This window comes from Lepidochelys olivacea, assembly GCF_965140295.1.
Source record: "Lepidochelys olivacea isolate rLepOli2 genome assembly, chromosome: 17".
In the NCBI taxonomy this organism is placed as follows: Eukaryota; Metazoa; Chordata; order Testudines; family Cheloniidae; genus Lepidochelys; species Lepidochelys olivacea.
Window position 1 is genome coordinate 17,307,058 of NC_140427.1, and position 18,709 is coordinate 17,325,766.

The 18,709-nt window shown below is 39.2% G+C and overlaps 1 protein-coding gene across 1 annotated transcript in view; it reads left to right on the forward strand.

The window, feature by feature from the left end:
- ZZEF1 (zinc finger ZZ-type and EF-hand domain containing 1) overlaps window positions 1-17,219 on the forward strand; it is an 80,655-nt gene extending 63,436 nt beyond the window's left edge. Inside the window, exons 45-55 of the mRNA XM_084651145.1 lie at window positions 251-436; window positions 773-873; window positions 1,461-1,596; window positions 4,415-4,774; window positions 6,461-6,604; window positions 7,723-7,891; window positions 9,964-10,062; window positions 10,923-11,088; window positions 12,646-12,799; window positions 14,641-14,712; window positions 16,075-17,219. Of these exons, the coding sequence (XP_084507271.1) occupies window positions 251-436; window positions 773-873; window positions 1,461-1,596; window positions 4,415-4,774; window positions 6,461-6,604; window positions 7,723-7,891; window positions 9,964-10,062; window positions 10,923-11,088; window positions 12,646-12,799; window positions 14,641-14,712; window positions 16,075-16,149 (1,662 nt within the window). The 3' untranslated portion in view covers window positions 16,150-17,219. The remainder of the gene's footprint in view (window positions 1-250; window positions 437-772; window positions 874-1,460; window positions 1,597-4,414; window positions 4,775-6,460; window positions 6,605-7,722; window positions 7,892-9,963; window positions 10,063-10,922; window positions 11,089-12,645; window positions 12,800-14,640; window positions 14,713-16,074) is intronic.
- The last annotated feature ends 1,490 nt before the right edge of the window (window positions 17,220-18,709 follow it).

Genomic DNA, 18,709 nt, shown 5'->3' on the forward strand with positions numbered 1-18,709 from the left:
GTTTAAGAATTAATGTTTTTTCTCTGTTTTTTTTAAATGTATGGTTAATTATTTGAGACGTCTTCATAGAAGCCTGTAAAATGTAAAGCACTTATGGAATGGGAAATGCTGTTTAAGTGCTGTTCCTCTTTAGAAAAGCATGCGTTAATAAACGTAGTCCCGGTGTTTATAATGTTCTTACAAGTGCCAGTTGCAGCTACACTAATACTACCTACAGGTGTTATACCATATGTTGCCTTTCTCCATGCAGGTTTTGTCAATAATGCTGTACTCCTCAAAGAAGGAGATCAGCTCCCTGGCTGAACGTGAGGATACAGAACTAGAGGAAAGGGACCGAGATCAGAACGTGGACCCATCCATCAGTCCCATTGATCTGGATCAGAGCAAACTTGATCCTCTAGAGGGCTTGGATGAAGCAACCAAAATATGTTTCTTGGTACTTATTAGACTAACTGTTTTTCCCATTTCTGAAGATACTGTGCCTCATTTGGATTACACAAAATTGTTTCCATATGTTGGTCTTTAATACAGATTTTACTTTTAATTTTTAGTTATTCATAAACTGATTCTGGTATTATTGCTTAGATTAAGTATAATTTTATGCTTGGACTGCAATAATAAATATTTCTAATGTTTTTAGTAAATTATTGCTGTAGAGATTATGAAATTCATAAGTCCTTTATTCATGTGCTGAACAGGAAAAATGTGTGTGTAGATAACCCCAATTGAAATTCATCTTTCCTCGCCTAACCTTACCTCAGTTTTATTTCAGATGACGCATGACGCACTCAATGCACCATTGCATATTCTTCGTGCCATGTATGAGCTGCAGATGAAAAGAACAGATTCTTTCTTTTTGGAAGTTCAAAAGAGGTAAGTGAACTATTGAATCCAGCAGAAAAAGTCATTGAATGTGAAAGGTAACTTTTACTCAGTTAACAGGGAAGCTAAGCAGAAACTGCTGTAAAGAAAAGGATATGGAGCTGCTTTGTAGTGTTTCCTAAAATGTAATTGGAAAATTGACTCCTGTTACATTTGGAACTGTAGATGTGAGGACAGAAGCTAACATTTTTGAAGTATGTTGTATGTTCCTTTGGATAACTTTACTCACATGCACAGTATATCTCTGTAGAAGAAACTGCTTTTATGGATGGAAAGTCAGCAAGATACCAGTATTTCTCAAGTGTCCTCCTAACTGAGGAAGAGTGATGTGCATAGACTTACTGGCACTCAGAGCAGCTTCTGGTACCATCTGCTTCTTACCAAATCAAGTTGGAAGACATGAACGTATTTTTCAGTTAATAAGATCAAACAAGAATGTTATTTGATCTGACCTCACAAAAGAGTAAGGCAGTACTTGGATAAGAGCTTTCTAAATGCAAGTCAGGGAAGCTTTACATGCAAATATATCTTTTTTTTTTTTTTAAAGTTTATTGACTGCAAAATTTGTCGCTTTTAAGGTTTGATGGAGATGTAATTACAACAGATGAAAGGATCCGAACACTGGCCCAGAAATGGCAACCCAGCAAGCGTTTGAGATTGGAAGAGCAGAGTTCGAAAGCAGTGGATACAGACATGATCATCTTGCCATGTTTGGTGTGTGCTCTCTTTTAAAAAAAAAAAAAAAAAAAAAAAAAGAAAGAAAAAGGGGGAGGGGAAGAAAAGAAAATTTGATATCACAAGACTTGGTAAAAAGAAAAGCAGTACTTGTGGCACCTTAGAGACTAACCAGTTTATTTGGACATAAGCTTTCGTGAGCTACAGCTCACTTCATCGGATGCATGTGAGCTACAGCTCACGAAAGCTTATGCTCAAATAAATTGGTTAGTCTCTAAGGTGCCACAAGTACTCCTTTTCTTTTTGCGAATACAGACTAACATGGCTGCTACTCTGAAACAAGACTTAGTGATTCAAATAATTTAGAAGGTCTGAATTTAAGATTGTTGTTAAAGCTCCTGAGATTAATCTGTTTTATTGTGTTAAAAAGAATAGGCAAGATATCAGCAAGAACTTAGCTTTCTTCTCTGCAGCTTCTCTCTTGAAGATTTAGAAGAACTAGATTTTCGATCAGGAGAACAAATTATGGCTTTATTGGAATGCTATGAATTCCTTATCTCATACAAGAGAGATTTGACCTAATATACAACCATAAACATGTACACTGACCACCTCACTGCAATGTAACCATGCTTCAGTAATACCAAAGAATGGTGAATCTGTTTTGCCAAAATGGACAGCATGACTCTAGTAGCAAAAGAGAAGTTAAGTGAATATATAACTAGGTAGCAAGTGTCAATTAACCGTATATTGGGATGCAACTAAAATGCAGGAAATCTTGAATCTAAAATGCAGGCCCAACATGGATCCATGGAGAAGCTCAGGTATTTATGGGCATCACTAATCTTCACTTACAGGAAACATATATTTAAAACATTAATTTCTTTTAAAAAACAGCTTATTTAATACTTACTGGCTTCTACAAATGGATAATGATCTGGAGGATGGTGTGGATTGCACCCTCAGCAAGTTTGCGGATGACACTAAACTGGGAGGAGTGGTAGATACGCTGGAGGGTAGGGATAGGATACAGAGGGACCTAGACAAATTGGAGGATTGGGCCAAAAGAAATCTGATGAGGTTCAACAAGGACAAGTGCAGATTCCTGCACTTAGGACAGAAGAATCCCATGCACCGCTACAGATTAGGGACCGAATGGCTAGGCAGCAGTTCTGCAGAGAAGGACTTAGGGGTGCTAGTGGACGAGAAGCTGGATATGAGTCAGCAGTGTGCCCTTGTTGCCAAAAAGGCCAATGGCATTTTGGGGTATATAAGTAGGGGCATTGCCAGCAGATCGAGGGACGTGATCGTTGCCCTCTATTCGACATTGGTGAGACCTCATCTGGAGTACTGCGTCCAGTTTTGGGCTCCAAAAGGATATGGAGAAGAAGGCTACAAGAAGGATGTGGAGAAATTGGAGAGAGTCCAGCGAAGGGCAACAAAAATGATTAGGGGTTTGGAACACATGACTTATGAGGAGAGGCTGAGGGAACTGGGATTGTTTAGTCTACGGAAGAGAAGAATGAGGGGGGATTTGATAGCTGCTTTTAACTACCTAAAAGGTGGAACCAAAGAGGATGGATCTAGACTATTCTCAGTAATAGCAGATGACAGAACAAGGAGTAATGGTCTCAAGTTGCAGTGGAGGAGATTTAGGTTGGATATTAGGAAAAACTTTTTCCCTAGGAGGGTGGTGAAACACTGGAATGCGTTACCTAGGGAGGTGGTGGAATCCCCTTCCTTAGAAGTTTTTAAGGTCAGGCTTGACAAAGCCCTAGCTGGGATGATTTAGTTGGGATTGGTCCTGCTCTGGGCAGGGGGTTGGACTAGATGACCTCCTGAGGTCCCTTCCAACTCTGATATTCTATGATAAATCTGTATTTGATATTGCGAAGATCTACAATATAGTGTCGTGGTAATTTATGGATGTTCTCATTTAATGACCATCCACAAAAAGATTAAGCATGGATTCATAGTATTTTAAGGCCTGAGGACATATCATAATCTAGTATGACTTTTCGCATTGTATGGGTCATAGAATTTCATCCAGTCATTCCAGTATCTACCCCACTGATTTGTGCTTGAAGTGCACGTATCTTTTAGAAAAACATCCAGTCTTGATTTTAAAGACTCCAAGGAATGGAGAATTAACCACATATATTGGTAATCTGTTCCAGTACTAAACTTACCTTCAGTTTAAAAAAAAAAAAAGAAAGAAATTGCATCTTTGTATTCTTTGCATATTTGATACCTTAGTACATTTATGGCTTATCTAAAATGACATTGAAAAATGGGCCCATTTTCCACTAAACAAGAATGAAGATAGATCCATGTTTGGTACTGGGCATTTGAGTTCCTTAGTAGACTAGCATGGCTTGTGGAACACCGTGGTATTTGACAGAAATGCCAGCTAGATCTTCACCAAAGGGTCAGGAAGGAAATAAAGCTGCTAATTTCTTAGTCCCTCTTCAGTGGCTGTGATTACTGGGATAATCAGTAGTTACAATACATCTAACAGGAGAACCACAAAAAAGGTGTGGAGCATTATCACTAGTGCTTCACCTGTACAATTCAGCTTAAGTTTAAGCTCTCAGTGTTCAGAATCAGTTGGTTCTTGCCTGCATTTAATATCAGTGGTATATAATTTGTAATGATATACATTAATACCAGGGGCAAACTTAAGGTAAATTGTCCACAGGCAGACTTAGTTGTGTTCTCTATGAAAGATTGGATCTTGTAATTTTTGATGAGTCTATCAACCTGTAAACAGCTAATTAAACTTTTGGTCATAGATTTGTAGACATGAAGAAGTAAATTGCTCTGAATCTGTTTTCAGGCTTGTGCTTGTCTTTTACAGTCAAAACCTGTACTCTGTGATAAAGCCACTGAGGAATCCAATCCCATTACCCAGAAACTGATAACCAACACGGAGAGTGATCTCCAGCTTAGCTATGCCAAACAGCGTCGTACCAAGAGTTCCATACTCTTACACAAAGAGCTGGATTCCAGGAGCAAAAAAGCTGTGCGGGATTACCTGTATCGGGTGAACGAGGCTACTGCTGTTCTTTATGCCAGGCATGTACTTGCCTCGTTGTTGGCTGAATGGCCTGATGACATGGCAGTAAATGAAGAAATCCTGGAGCTCAGTGGCCCAGCGCACATGACTTACATTTTGGACATGCTTATGCAGCTAGAGGAGAAGCAGCGATGGGAGAAGGTAATTGGGCTGCATTTGTATGTCTGAGTCAATCCGATATGTACATAAACTTCCAGCTGATTAGCAAACTCCCAGAGATACTTGTGATTCTTTTTAAAAAAAATAAATACAAAACCTTCAAAGACTTTAAGCTTCAAATAATATATTTCTTCTATAATAAAAACTCCGTTCTCAGCCAGAAACAATGGGGTTTGACAATATTTTTACAAAAGGACTTTGTGACCAACAGAAAACTGAAAAACATACTTCTTTTGGATGCAGCATTTCAAATAAATGAGCAATTAGGATGGGGAAAATTCTGTTCTGCATAGAAGTCAATGGGATAAGGAGCCAAATTTGAGTGCTGTTTTTAGCTTGGTTTCAGTATGTATTTTAAAAATCTTCTGTGTATTAAAAAATAAAAGTTTGTTACCAGCAAACAGGGTCTCAGAATTGTAGCTGAAGACAAGTAATAACTACCTAGCTATCCATACAGCACCTAACATAGTTGTGTCTCCAGATTAGGGCTTTTGGACACTACTGGAATATAACTAATAAAGTGTGTGTGCATATCCAGGAAACAAATACTCCTCCAATATCTTTTCTTGCATTATTCAGCTGGCTGTTTCACCATGCCTCATCTCAGCCCTGGCCTCTGTTGCACACATGCTTAGAGCTTAGGTTAAGAACTGGTTGTTAATCAAAAAGAAAATTGAAATATCCGGACTTCCTCATTAATTTACGTACAGGAATTTGAGTCCATTTTGTCCTCACGTATTCTTAATTTTTGGCTTCCTGAGTTAAGTCAGAATCATCCATTGCCATAGATATGTTCAGACTTCCCAGATACTGGAAGAAAGAAGTAGCGTTTTAAACTTTGTCTTTATTTTTTTTTAAAGTAAACATATATATTTTTCTAAAACCAAAGGTTGTTTGCTAGTAAACATCCTGGTTATATCAATATGGTTTTAAATATCAACTTTGAGTATCCTAGTCTTAAAAATCCAAACAAATACCATTTAGTCTAGAGTCTGCATTTCAGACTCTGCTTCCACTATCACCACTTTGTTTATGGATAGGACCTATATTAATTGTGACATTCATTACAGCAGAAGACTAATTTTAAAATAAAACACTAGTACTTTTATAACCATGGTAGGGGGATATTTGATGAGACTCATTTTTGTAGGTAGGATTGTGCAATATGAAACCTGAAGTATTTGACATTGTTGCTTAAAACTGAAACTCCTTGCAGATATGGAAGGTAAAGGGTCTATCTGGTATGTTAACAAAATTCTCTGGATCAAAATTACTTGCCTTATTTGTCTTAGGCTTTATTTACCTATCTCAATCTATTGTGGGATTAGCCTTTTATGCCAACATCTGTGCAGTGAGGTTAGACAATTTCTGGCCTTCCAAAGTTGTCTCAATACACAAGAATCTCTTTAAAGTAACACGCAGGATTTGAAACGCAGTCCAAGGACTAAATTAAACCTTCCACATTTACAGGAGACAATACACACACCTAGTAAGGCCAGTTGGCAATTTCATTTATGAGTTTCTCTTTTACTTCCTATCAGTGGCTTGTTTTCCCTCTTCTGAGGGCCGTGTTGCTAAAACAACTTTTTTGTCAATCCTTGTCAAATCCGACTACAAATGCTGATTTGATAGCAAATTGACCTTGCATGATGTGTTGTATTTCCTCAGATCTTGCAGAAAGTGCTGCAGGGATGCAGTGAGAGCATGTTGGGAACAATGGCACTGACTGCCTGTCAGTTTATGGAGGAACCTGGAATGGCAATCCAAGTGCGGGAATCCAAACATCCTTATAACAACAATACTAACTTTGAGGTAATTTACGTATGTTACAGTGCAGTGAGTGTGCATGGGTTGTGCATGAATTGAATAGATTGGGTGGGATTCTCAAAAGCACCTTGGTGGCTTATGGAGCCCAAGTCCTGTTGCCTTCCACTGGGTTCAGACAATGGTACTTGTGTTCCTAACCTGTTGAGGCACTCCCTGGAAAAATCTCACTCGTGACCTTTCAGTTAGCAGGACGTTCCCGATAATTGAAGTTTCACCTTGTACAAGAATATATAAGTAAGGGTCCCACTCAATGAGGTACTTAAGTGTGCGCCTCATTTAAGCATGCGAGTAGTCCCATTAACTTCATTGGGACTACTCATGTGTTTAAAACTAAACCTATGCTGAAGTACCTGGCTGAATTTTATGGGTTTAATAGGCAACAAATTGTACTTTCATCCAAGGGCCTGTTTCAACAAGCATCTCAAATTCTTGAGACATCAGTGGAAAATTAAGTATGAAACTTCTTACTGTATTTTTAGTTTTGGGCTACCTTTCCTCTACACATAGTCTTAATGATTCTCTTTTCCTGATATTAGTTGGCAGCACCGTACTAGTTTAGAGAGTAAAAGGCAGTCATCTGTTCTAGGAGAGCACTCAACAGCACCATGAGTGACATCTCCCCAGTGTCCCATATTGGGCAAAGAGATGAAGCAAAGAAAGGGGGCATGTGGATAGAATAAAGAGGAATGTCCCCTGGAACCAGAAATTCTCATGGCAACCCTGGGAGTTTTCTTAGCTTTTGTATGTAGTAGGAATTCTGTTGTGAGGGTTTTTTAGTATACGCAATACTATCGTTTAAGATGTGCCCTGGAGGTCAGTATCTTGGAAACTGGCTTTCTGGATTAGTGCATCAGTTTACAGGCATACAGGATTACTGTGCTCATTTAAACATGAGCACTTCTAGAAATTAGATTTTGCAGACTCTTTTATGTGTAGTTGGCAGTGTCGACAGCACTCTTTGAACTAGCCCACAACCAAACTAATGAAGACTCTTAAATAGAAATGTCTTAATCTTTGTTATACCTTATTTGAAATCTGCCTTTTGAGTATTTGTATACAGATACAGTGCAATGGTGTGGGTGTTATCTGTTTGCCTTCCTCAGGATAAAGTTCACATCCCTGGTGCTATCTATCTCTCAATCAAATTTGACTCTCAGTGTAATACAGAAGAAGGTTGTGATGAATTAATCATGTCCAGCAGCAGTGATTTTCAACAGGATCGGCACAGTTTCAGTGGGTCTCTGCAGAAGTGGACTGATTTTGAGCTTCCAGGTAAGTGGACCATGTAGATCTACAATGAATGTGAGTACAAACAAGTGTAGAGAGCTACTGATAGCCTGTGATGTGAGAGACTGAGATCTTAGTGTCAGTTATTCCCCTGATGTTTGGCAAAACTTCTGCTCTTACCCCATCTCCTCTTTGCTCAAATACATTTTGTGTTCTCCATTTGCTTTGTAGAACTAGCCTGAAAGCAACAGGGATGAAATTCAATAAAGACAAGTGCAAAGTACTACACTTAAGAAGGAAAAATAAAATATGCAAATACAAAATGTGTAATAACTGGCTAAGCATAGTACTGCTGAGAAAGATTTGGGGGTTACAATGAATCACAAATTCAATACAAGCCCACAATGTAATACAGTTGTGCCAAAGACTAATATCGTTCTGGGGTGTATTAACAGAAGCATTGTGTAAAATGCAGGAGGTAATTGTTCCACTCTGCTTGGCACTGGTGAGGTCTCAGCTGGAATACTGTGTCCAAATCTGGGCTCCCACAAATTGGTTGGAGTCCAGAGGAGAGCAACAAAAATTTAAAAAAAGGTTTTAAAAAACTGATCTATGTGGAAAGGTTTAAAAAAAAGTGGGGAGGAGGGCATGTTTAGTGTTGAGAAAAGAAGACTGAGAGGGGACTTAATTATAGTCTTCAGATATGTTAAGAGCTGTTACAAAGAGGACAGTGATAAATTATTCTGTGTCTGCTGAAGGTAGGACAAGAAGTAATTGACTTAATCTGCAGCAAGGGAGATTTAGGTTAGATATTAGGAAAAACTTTCTAACTAGAAGTATAGTTAAACACTAGAACAGGTTACCAAGGGAGGTTGTGGAATTCCCATCACTAGAGGTTTCCAAGAACAAGTTAGACCAACACCTGTCAAGGATGGTCTAGGTATATTTGACCCGTCTCAGTACACAGGGCTGGACTAAATGACCTCTCTCGAGGTCCGTTCCAGTCCCATTTCTATGATTCTGTGATTGGACTCATTTTGCAAGTTATGCACTAACTTGACTATTAACTTATTGCATGTCCTAGCATAGACTTCTGAGGCAGCATTGCAAGGGCTTTCTGATTTGGAGCGCTGGTGGCAGCTATAAGTAACCAAGTGGATAGAGGTATTTTGTGTTTTGGAATTATAGTTTGATAGCTACCTTGCCCTTTCAGAAAGTCATAGCTTGAATATAAAAACAGCAAGGACTTCTTGGATTGCTCCACAGCCTGATCATAAAACTGTTAAACTTTTTGAAAACTCTTCTTGAATTGAAGGGTTTACTTGTCACCAATGTTGAGTGACCAGATACAACAGTTTAATTCCTGTAGTGGAAGTCTGCAATTCTGCACTGCTTTTCTGACAAGTCATTTCAGAGCATCATCCCAGAAGTTACGTGAATAGCTAAGTGTCACGTGCCAGCTTATGGACATGCCATGGAAACAAGGGCTACTGACATTGAAATGAACAGCCATAGACATGTTGTTTTATGTACTGCCTTCCATAGGCAGTACACAAAAGAGAAGGAAAAAAGAGAGCTTCCTGGAAAGGAGCCTCTTGAAAAACATCCTTTGTACAGAAAAGAGGTTTCAGAAGCTTAAGGACTCCCATCTGGTAATTAAAAGCAGTGATCCCTGCTTTAGTAACTTACTATGTTTTCTTGTTAATGTACTGGAAATTCTGCTGGACATATAAGGGTTTTGGTTATCTCATAAATATCTCCTAAATCATTAATCGTTCTCAGTACAGTCAGAAAAAAAGGTTTATTAATGTGCACTACAGTTTCCTTTATAATCTCCCCACTTGTCTGAAGCAACTATCTGACAAAAAATATAGAAAGCATTAATCTCTGTGTGTGTATTTTTATACACTGGTGGCAGCTGTTTTGCATTGTGGATCAGTCTCCCATTTGTCTTATGTTCTGTTCACTTTGGAATTACCAGAAGAATAAAAGATGATCTCATCTAGAAGCAAATTATTTTAATAATCTTTTCTGCTGTATTCTATTCTTTGTTATAGTACCTTATTGAGTTATTGTTTTTTCTAATGTGGATGGTTTTTTCCTTCCCTGCTGCACAGGAGATACACTGTATTATCGGTTTACCTCTGACATGAGTAATACTGAATGGGGTTACAAGTTTACAGTGACAGCAGGTCACCTTGGAAGGTTCCAGACAGGTAAGCTCCGTTCAGAGTGTGACTAAAGGGACTTATTGTAATTATTTTGATCCATGCTTTCACAATTTTTTTTGTATAAATATTCCTTGGCATATACTTTTTTAGGTTGCTTAGCGTAGGCTTTTTTTTCCCCTCAAGTGTTCTTAAAAGACGATCTAGCGTTGTGACTTGATTCATTGTGTGACTTGGGTTTTGATGAGTGACTTCTAGTCACACTGGCTTAACACTGACAGCAGTATCTAAATGCTGAAGCTTGAAAACACAGAGACCAGTCACACACACAATCTCCAGGATACTTGCCATAATTTATGCCCTGGGTTTAACAGGCCACTTCAGAGTTGTCATAATAATGATAAACGTAAATGGAGGTAATTTAAGTTGTGTTTAAAGAATAATTATATCGGTTATGATGGACTGCTTCTGGTTTTCATTTGCAGATGCAGTGTGAAAGGCTTTGCTGGTTTATTTAACAGATTAATGATATTTTTAATAGTCTTTTGAAATATGCATCTGGATTGTGAATGCTTTGCAGTTATCTTAGGCCTACTGTCCCGCCGATATTAACTAGGGCTCAAATTCTGTTGTCCTTCCCTGGGCAAAACTCTCATTGCAAATATTAGGATTAGGATTTTCAAATATAGGTGTAAGGAATTTAGCCACGTAACTCCCATTAATTTTTGCCCAAGAAAGGACTAAGGATGACAGGAGTTGGCCCTTATTCTCTTTCTACAGATCAAGTTTTGGTTTTTATATCTTTATCTTTGTTTGTGTAACAATTCTAAATCTATGGGGAGAAGACAGTTTTGCAGGTGAGTAGAATGTCTACCTCCAGAAATAACAACAATTCTCTTCAATTCCAGGGTTTGAGATTCTGAAGCAAATGCTGTCGAAGGAAAGGGTGGTTCCACATCTCCCACTAGCCAAAATCTGGGAATGGCAGGTAGGAGTCGCATGCTGCCAGATTGGGCATCAGCGTTTAAAGGCCATCCACCTACTCCTGAAGATAGTGCAAGGCAGCAGCCACAGGTAAGCTCATTGCTCCACATTGTCCACTACACCTGCCTCTGTGGAGAGGCAGAGAATCATAATTTAAAGCAGGCACTATAGTGGCTTGCTGATGGATATTCGCAGTGGCTTGCTAGCCAAAACCTGTTGAAGTAGTGATGTTCTGAAAATCATTTTTTTTCTTTTTCTAGATGGCTTTTTAAAAAGATTCTATGGAACAAATCCTGTAGTCAGAATAAGTCAGATTCCATGTTGATTCTATTAAAATAAATTTAAGGATCCAAGGGTGAGTCTCCTCCTCTTAGTTAAAATGAGGAGCTCAAGAAAAAAGTGCAGACAAAACATTGCCGGATTCAATATTGCAATAAGGGTGGTAACTTTCTTTGACTTGTGTCAGGGCAAGCTTTATAAACGGAGCTATAGCTTACGGTGAGTTAATGCTTGATTCTGGGTGGCAGAGGTGATTGTGCTGGGCAGAAGTAGACAGTTGGTCAATATATGGACCCTCACTTCAGTTACAATGTTCAGTTCAGTAAAATCCTCACGGCGTCAGCAACCTCCTGCTTTTTCTAGCTCAAAGGATGTAGAAGCGTTGTATTGATCTGTATATATAAAAATATTTTTGCAGCAATTTCAGACAATGGCATACAAAATGCTTATGAACCATTGTGAATTTTGATACTTTAGCCCACATTCAAGTCTGAACAGCTGCAACTTTGCTAAAAGGTACATAGCCATTGTTCAGAGTTATTTATTACTGAATGTGTATCTAATTTCTTCTTACATTTTGTGCTTAAAAACACTTGTGCCTTTGTCTGTGGGCAACAATTTAACATAGGGTAAAATCTTCATTTTGGAAATAATGTCCTAATAATACTTCAAATTTTCTTCTGTAGTACTCTGATCAAGGCCTCTGAAGTGGAGTTCTCTTTTGATGATGCCTACTTTACGTATGTGTAGAAGAGACTATACAATACAGCAATGTTTGAATGGGAATGTGAAGAGAAGCAGGGTTGGAAACCCTGTTACTTGGAAAGTGATACTAATTACCTATACCTATGTAAAAAAAATTAGGATACCCTTTCTGTTTATAGCTTAGACTTGCAAAGTTCTAACCAGTGGAATCAAGACATTTAATGAAGTGCTGCATTCATTTATTTCAAAGACCTCAATTCGGCAATTCAGCCTTATTCAGCAAGTGCTTTGGACTTGCTTAAGTCCATGAAAATGCCTAATGTGATGCAGGGGCATAAGTGCGTTGCTGCATAGGGGAAAGAAATTAGGCATGTGCTTAAATGTTTTGACCTTGGATCAAAAAAAGTTAGGGGCCCTGCAAGCTTTTAGGATAGAGTTTTAATTATGCTGCTACATTTCTGTAACCAAGTACTTTGAAACCCAAGTCTACCTTCGTAATCAGCTTCTTGTTACATGCTTCATAGCGCTGTCGGGCAATTATCATTAGGTTTCTGCTCCCTTGAAAATATTGTTCTTTTAGTCAGAAATGGGGTCATTAATATGAGTTACCCTCATTCTGCTTAAATGACTGTTGGTGGTTTGTTTGTTTGTTTGTTTTTTAAGAGACTGTGACCTCACCTTGTTAAAGCCACTCTGGCAGCTTTTAACCCACATGGAAAATAACCTGTGCTATGACATGACCAAGCCTGGTGTTCTTCTTCTTCCTCTTCATCGTGCACTTACGGAACTTTTCTTCGTTACAGAGAACAGAGTGAATGTAAGCAATCCATTTACTCGTATGTTACCCTTTCTCCAGCAATGGGCATAGCATATAGAATGCACTGTTAGACTGCTTTCTGGCTCCTCAGCACAAATAGGTCAGGATTTCATAGGCATCAGATAGGTTGGGAGCATTTTCTCTTGTGGAGTTCAATGTCAGATTCTAATACAGGGACATATACCTATATTATGCTACCTCCTTATTAATTATACAACCTTAAATAATGGGCATATTTCTTCCTAAGGTACTAAAAGAGGCATATTCTAAGCCTCTGCCTATGCTCAGGGGAGAGCTGGGTTTGATAACCATTTGAAAACATGGTTTAAATGTGACACTCTCTGAGCTGGATTGCTATCAGTATAGACGAGGCCAATCTACACTGAAACACAGAGTCAAAATTGTACTCAAATCCTGTAACCTTGAGCATAACTATAGACCAACTGGGGGAGCTATAGACCTATCAACTGAACTTCAATATCTGGAAAGATACTGGAACAAATTATTGAACAATCAATTTGTAAGCCCCTAGAGGATAATAGGGTTATAAGTAATAGCCAATACGAATTTGTTGAGAACAAATCAAGCCATGCCAAACCAACCTAACTTCCTTCTTGGGCAGGGTTCCTGGCCTAGTGAATAGGTAGATGTGATTCTATCTTGACTTTAGTAAGTCTTGTGGCACAGTCCCATGTGACATTCTCCTAAGCAAACTAGGGAAATGTGGTCTAGTGAAAGGCTGCACTCAAAGAATAGTTATCAGTGGTTTGCTGTCCAAACTGGAGAGACGTATCTAGTGAGGTCTAGCACAAGTTTGTTCTGGGTCCAGTGCTATTCAATGTCTTAATTAATGACTTGGATAATGAAATGGAGACTGTGCTTATAAAATGTGCAGATGACACTAAGCAGGGTGGGGTTTCTAGTTCTTTGGAGGATAGAATGAGAATTCACAACGGCCTTGACAAATTGGAGAATTGGTCTGAAAACAAGATGAAATTCCATAAAGACAAGTATAAAGGATTTGAGAAGGAAAAATCAATTGCACAACTCCAAACTGGAGAACAACTGGCTAGGCAGTAGTACTGTCAAAGAGGATTTAGGGATATAGTGCATCACAAATGTAATGTGAATCAACAACATGATGCAGGTGCAAAAAAAAATAAAATGTTCTGGGGTGGATTGATAGGGTTGTAGTATGTAAGAAATGGAAGGTAATTGTCCAACTCTGGTTGGCACTGGTGAGGCTCAGCTGGAGTATTATGTTCTGTTCTGGGCGTCACTCTTTAACAAATAAATAAAAATTGATAAATGTGAAGAGTCCAGAAAAGAGGAGTAAAAATTATAAGAGGTTTAGGAAACCTGATCTGTGAGGAAAAAGAAACTGGACATGTTTAGTCTTGAGAAAAGAAGACTGAGGGGAGACTTGATGACAGTTGTCAAATATTTTAAGTGCTGTTATAAAAATTTCTCTCCATATCCGCTGAAGGTAGGACAAGAAGTAAATAAAGAAGCAAGGGAGTTAGATATTAAGAAAAAGTTTCTAACTACGATAGTAGTTAAGCTCTGGGATAGTCTTCCAAGGAAGGTTGTGGAATCGCCATCATTTGAGATTGTAAGAATAGGTTGACAAACACTTGTCAGGGATAGTCTGTGTATGTGCAGAAGGCTGTACTAGATAACTTTTCAACGTCCCTTTTAGCCCTATATTTCTATGGGTTTGTAAAAATGTTGATGAATTGGCTCTATCCTATGGAGAGTGGAATGGTAATGCTGATCTGTAGAATAACGTGGTTAAAAACACCTTGCTAAAGCAATCTCACTGAGCATGTTTCTGGCTTCAGGAGCTTGGATCTCTGCAGGACTACTTGCTTGCCTTAAATACTGAAGAGCATCTTCATCGTTGCACAGCACAGGTAAAAAAACAAAAAATCCCTGTCAGAAGTATCTCCTCTGCCCCATCCTGCAGGAGACAGCCAGTCATTCCTGATTGCGGGATAAGCTTTTTGTCAGATATATAGTCACTGCTGATTAGCACAAGATCCCAAAATTCAATTTCACTGGTTTGAATAATGATTCCTTAGATGTGAAAGGCTAGTGCCCTGATCCATACACCATCTGTTCCCTCTTCACACCCACCCCAATCTGACGTTCATATTTCAATGTAGTTGGTTACAAAAAAGAGTTTATAGTTTCAGATTATGGCACTACAGCCCCAGTGCATGAAACACAAAATCAATATAAAATAGCCGGGGGAGGAAATGGCAGCTACAAACTGACTCAAGTCACCTAACTTAGTGTTGTCTGTCAAGTGAGTGGTCTACCCTGTGAATTTAATCAGCAAGAAAACTGCCCTGTAAGTTTTTGCATCAATCTTGCAAAACTGATGGAAATTTACAAGCCCACGCATAAAATTTAGTTGTCTGCTTATTAGTATAGTGGTTGGCAATGGAAAAAAAAGTACTCTCCTATTTAAAGTTGTTTTACCTTCCCCAGATGATTTGAGTAGTCTTGCAAGATTGGTGTAGATCCAGCACTATCTGTATCTTCCTTCCTGACACCATGGTTTGGGTCCCTTTGCGCTCCTGCTGAATGAAACTACTCACAAATGGTGTCCTCCTTTATTGATAGCCACCCAAGAATAATATTACAGATAATGGCAGTTGAGTGGATGAGAGTTATCAAAACCAAAACTCATGTCCCAAATCAGGCTTTCTGCATTCCTTTTCCTATCACTTAAGTCATAGAGCCCGATTCTGCTCCCACTGAATTCAGGGGAGATTCCCTACTGAATTCAATATTAGCAGCCTTTGACCCCGAAAGAGTTATTTTTTCCAGACACTTCCTGAGTTCAGTTTTGCGCTCCCAACATCTCTGTTGCATCACCAGCTTCCTTCTTAACTGTCAACTCATTTGATATGAGACTCCTTCTTCTTCATCATAGTAAAACCCACTGTCCATTTAGAAGTGATACTACAATGGGCTTTGCCTGGTGCATCCACCTTAACTGACTTGTCCTCTACATAAGCAAAGATTTAGCAGATGGAGGCATCTGGGCAATCGGAAATGCAGTTGCTTTTTTGTTAAGCATCCAGAGCTTGTTGGATGCATGACCGTTTACTTCATTGCCAGAAGATAATCAGATGGATAGAGAACAGACTATTCCTATGTCTGTTAAACTGACACAACAGAGGGTGGCTTTTTAGAACTTAAAGTAACCATTACTTGATGGTGATAATGTTTGTGATGCTAAACTTCCTTTTCTTCCTCCCCTCCAGGCCTTGAAAAACATTGCTGCTATCAGCCTTGCCATTAACTATCCAAACAAATCAACAAGTCTCTGGAATGTTTAATACTGGCTCATGGCTGGAGTGCATGGGATAAAATAGTTTGTCCATAGAAACCTTGGAACAAACATCTTCACTCCGTTCAGGAAAAGTTACTTCAGCTTCAGCATATGGGTACTCTGCAGCCTTCCTTCCTTCCACTTTGATGTAGAATTTGTAAAAGTAAAAGCGCACTTCAAAGAAAAAGCACATTTTGGAGTAACTCACGCGTCACCTACAGTTACATACGCACATATTGTAGCATGTTAGAGTAAACAGAAAAGTATTTTTTTATTCAGAGAGTGAACGGGCGAAGATTTCTGAAGTATGAGAATGGAGAAGGCCCAGTTCTTGTATTATCTGCTCCCAGTAAAACCGAGTGACTATATCTGGAAGGGACAGCTTGAAAAGTTTTGCTGAACTTACGCTGGTACCACCAGTAGCATCCATTTTTCACTGGAAGTAAAATTAGTGAAGAAGAATCTTGGTGGACTGTGTAAGAGTAAAAATGGCTCCCACTTGAAACCTTCCATGTTTCACTTTGCTTTGAAAGCCGCTACCCATGGAGAAAAACCTGCAGCAACTAACTCAGTACTAAACTTTTAGGTTTTAAAACAAATATAGAGATTCAAAGAGCAGTTAAAAGATTCCGATGGCAGAGCACCCTTGTGAGAGGTGAAAGCCTCTACTGTTCTTTTTGGTTTGATCGATTGATCTTACCCTACTTTGTCTTAAATATGTACAATGCATTGTTCTGGTTTAGTGCAAAAACCACAATGGCTCCCTTGGAGTAGCTTTCGAAGATGTGGTATGAGAAGCTGAGGCGCACTGGCTGTGATGCATAACTTGTATGTTTCTCAAAGATGGCATCTTTCCAAGAAATTATTCATGGCATAATTTTTTCTTAACTCTTTGTTACTGGTGGCCCAGGAGCTCCTTCTGGTGAACATTGGGAAACCCTGATTCCCAGCATCAAGGGATGATGGGGGGGTTAGTGATTAACCCAATTTATCTCATATAGCAATAACTGCATTACTCCTGCTGAATGTGGAATAAATAGCAGACCCCTGTGTTGAAATAAATTGGCTTTAATCTTGCCCAAATTTGCTGGTTATTCCGTTTCCAAAGAAGATTGCAAAGAGCTTAAAGGGTTGTGGGGCTACATTTTGTGTGTGCTAATTGCCTGGTTGGTTTTGTTGAATGTAAAATCTGCAAAATTTCTATTCTGCTTAGATTTTTTTTTTCCAGAATGAAACTATGAAGAAAGCAGAGCCAGATGCATCTGTAGTGGAGACTGGAAAGCTGATCAAAATGGCATAAGGACAATGACTGTGTTGGAACGGAGTGTTGTGTTCACTGGTCTTATTTGTCCAAAAAGGCCAGTGGGTAGCACTGTCATGTGTATAGGAGCCCTGCATTTGGGAATAGTTTGTGGAATGGTGCTCTTCCAGCCACCTGGGACTGGGAGTATCTTAAAGGCGGTGCTATTTCCCTCTGGGAGGGAAATGTGCAACGTGCTTTAGTGCCCCCATTTTTTGGGTGGTCATTGGTGCTGCAGCCTTGGAAGTAGCAAGTTGGCTCCTATTCCATTAGGAGAATGGAAGGCCAGTACTGTTGTGGGAGGGAAGTGTAAACTGGAAGGGGTTAAAAACTGAAGACCCTCATTGGCACCAGAAGTTGCAATCACCTTCTTCAGGGGATGGGATGGCTCTCTTAGTCAAAGCAAATCCTAGAGTGGAGGAAGAACTTGTCCTCTGCCCAAGTTTGGAAAGAGGCAGAGAAATGCATACTCCTCTGAAAACACGCCTGCAATATTACATAATGAAAGTTCGTTCCCTCTCCCTTTCCAGGATGAGAGACTTTTGAGTACTAAACATGAGATTTACTTGTCATACCTTTAACTCCTAGATAAAGGAATTTGCAGTCTTTTGCTTTGGTTCCCTCTTCATGATGCCTTTAAACTTGTCAGCTGACTGCAGGAGAGGCTAGGAGCTTCCCTGATCAACCAAATGCATGTCTCTTTCTGACAGTGTGAACTCCTACTGGAGAATCTGGGGTGGGGCAAGGGTTATTACACCAAAACTATGGTCCTCTTCTGAAGTCCACTTCAATGAACAGTGTGTATTGTATCAAAGGGTCAGATGAGCATTTTAAAACTGCTGCTCTGGGACAATGTGGATTTCCTACCCACTGTCTCGGAACGAGTCCCTGGCTAATTGGTAAAGTTATACGATTGATTGTGCTGTATGTAAGGTATGTGATGCGCTGTTGAGATCTGCCTATGTTTATTTACAGAAGGTTTTTTCCTCTTTTTACATCAGGATTACAGACTGTACAGAGATCTGTCACTGATCCTATCATGGCGTTTCCTCATTCTCGTTCTTTTTCTGTTGCACTGCATTTTTACTTTCTATATAACAATATGCATAAAGGCTGTAAGAATGACACAGGAGTGGCCAAAATTACTATCTAGGTGTACCACTTACTACCCTTATCAGCAGGTCTGCCAGTCAGCCATCTTGCTCTCAAAGGGCTGCAAGTGGCATTAGCTGCTAAATATTCTTTCCAACCACTAGATGGAACTGAA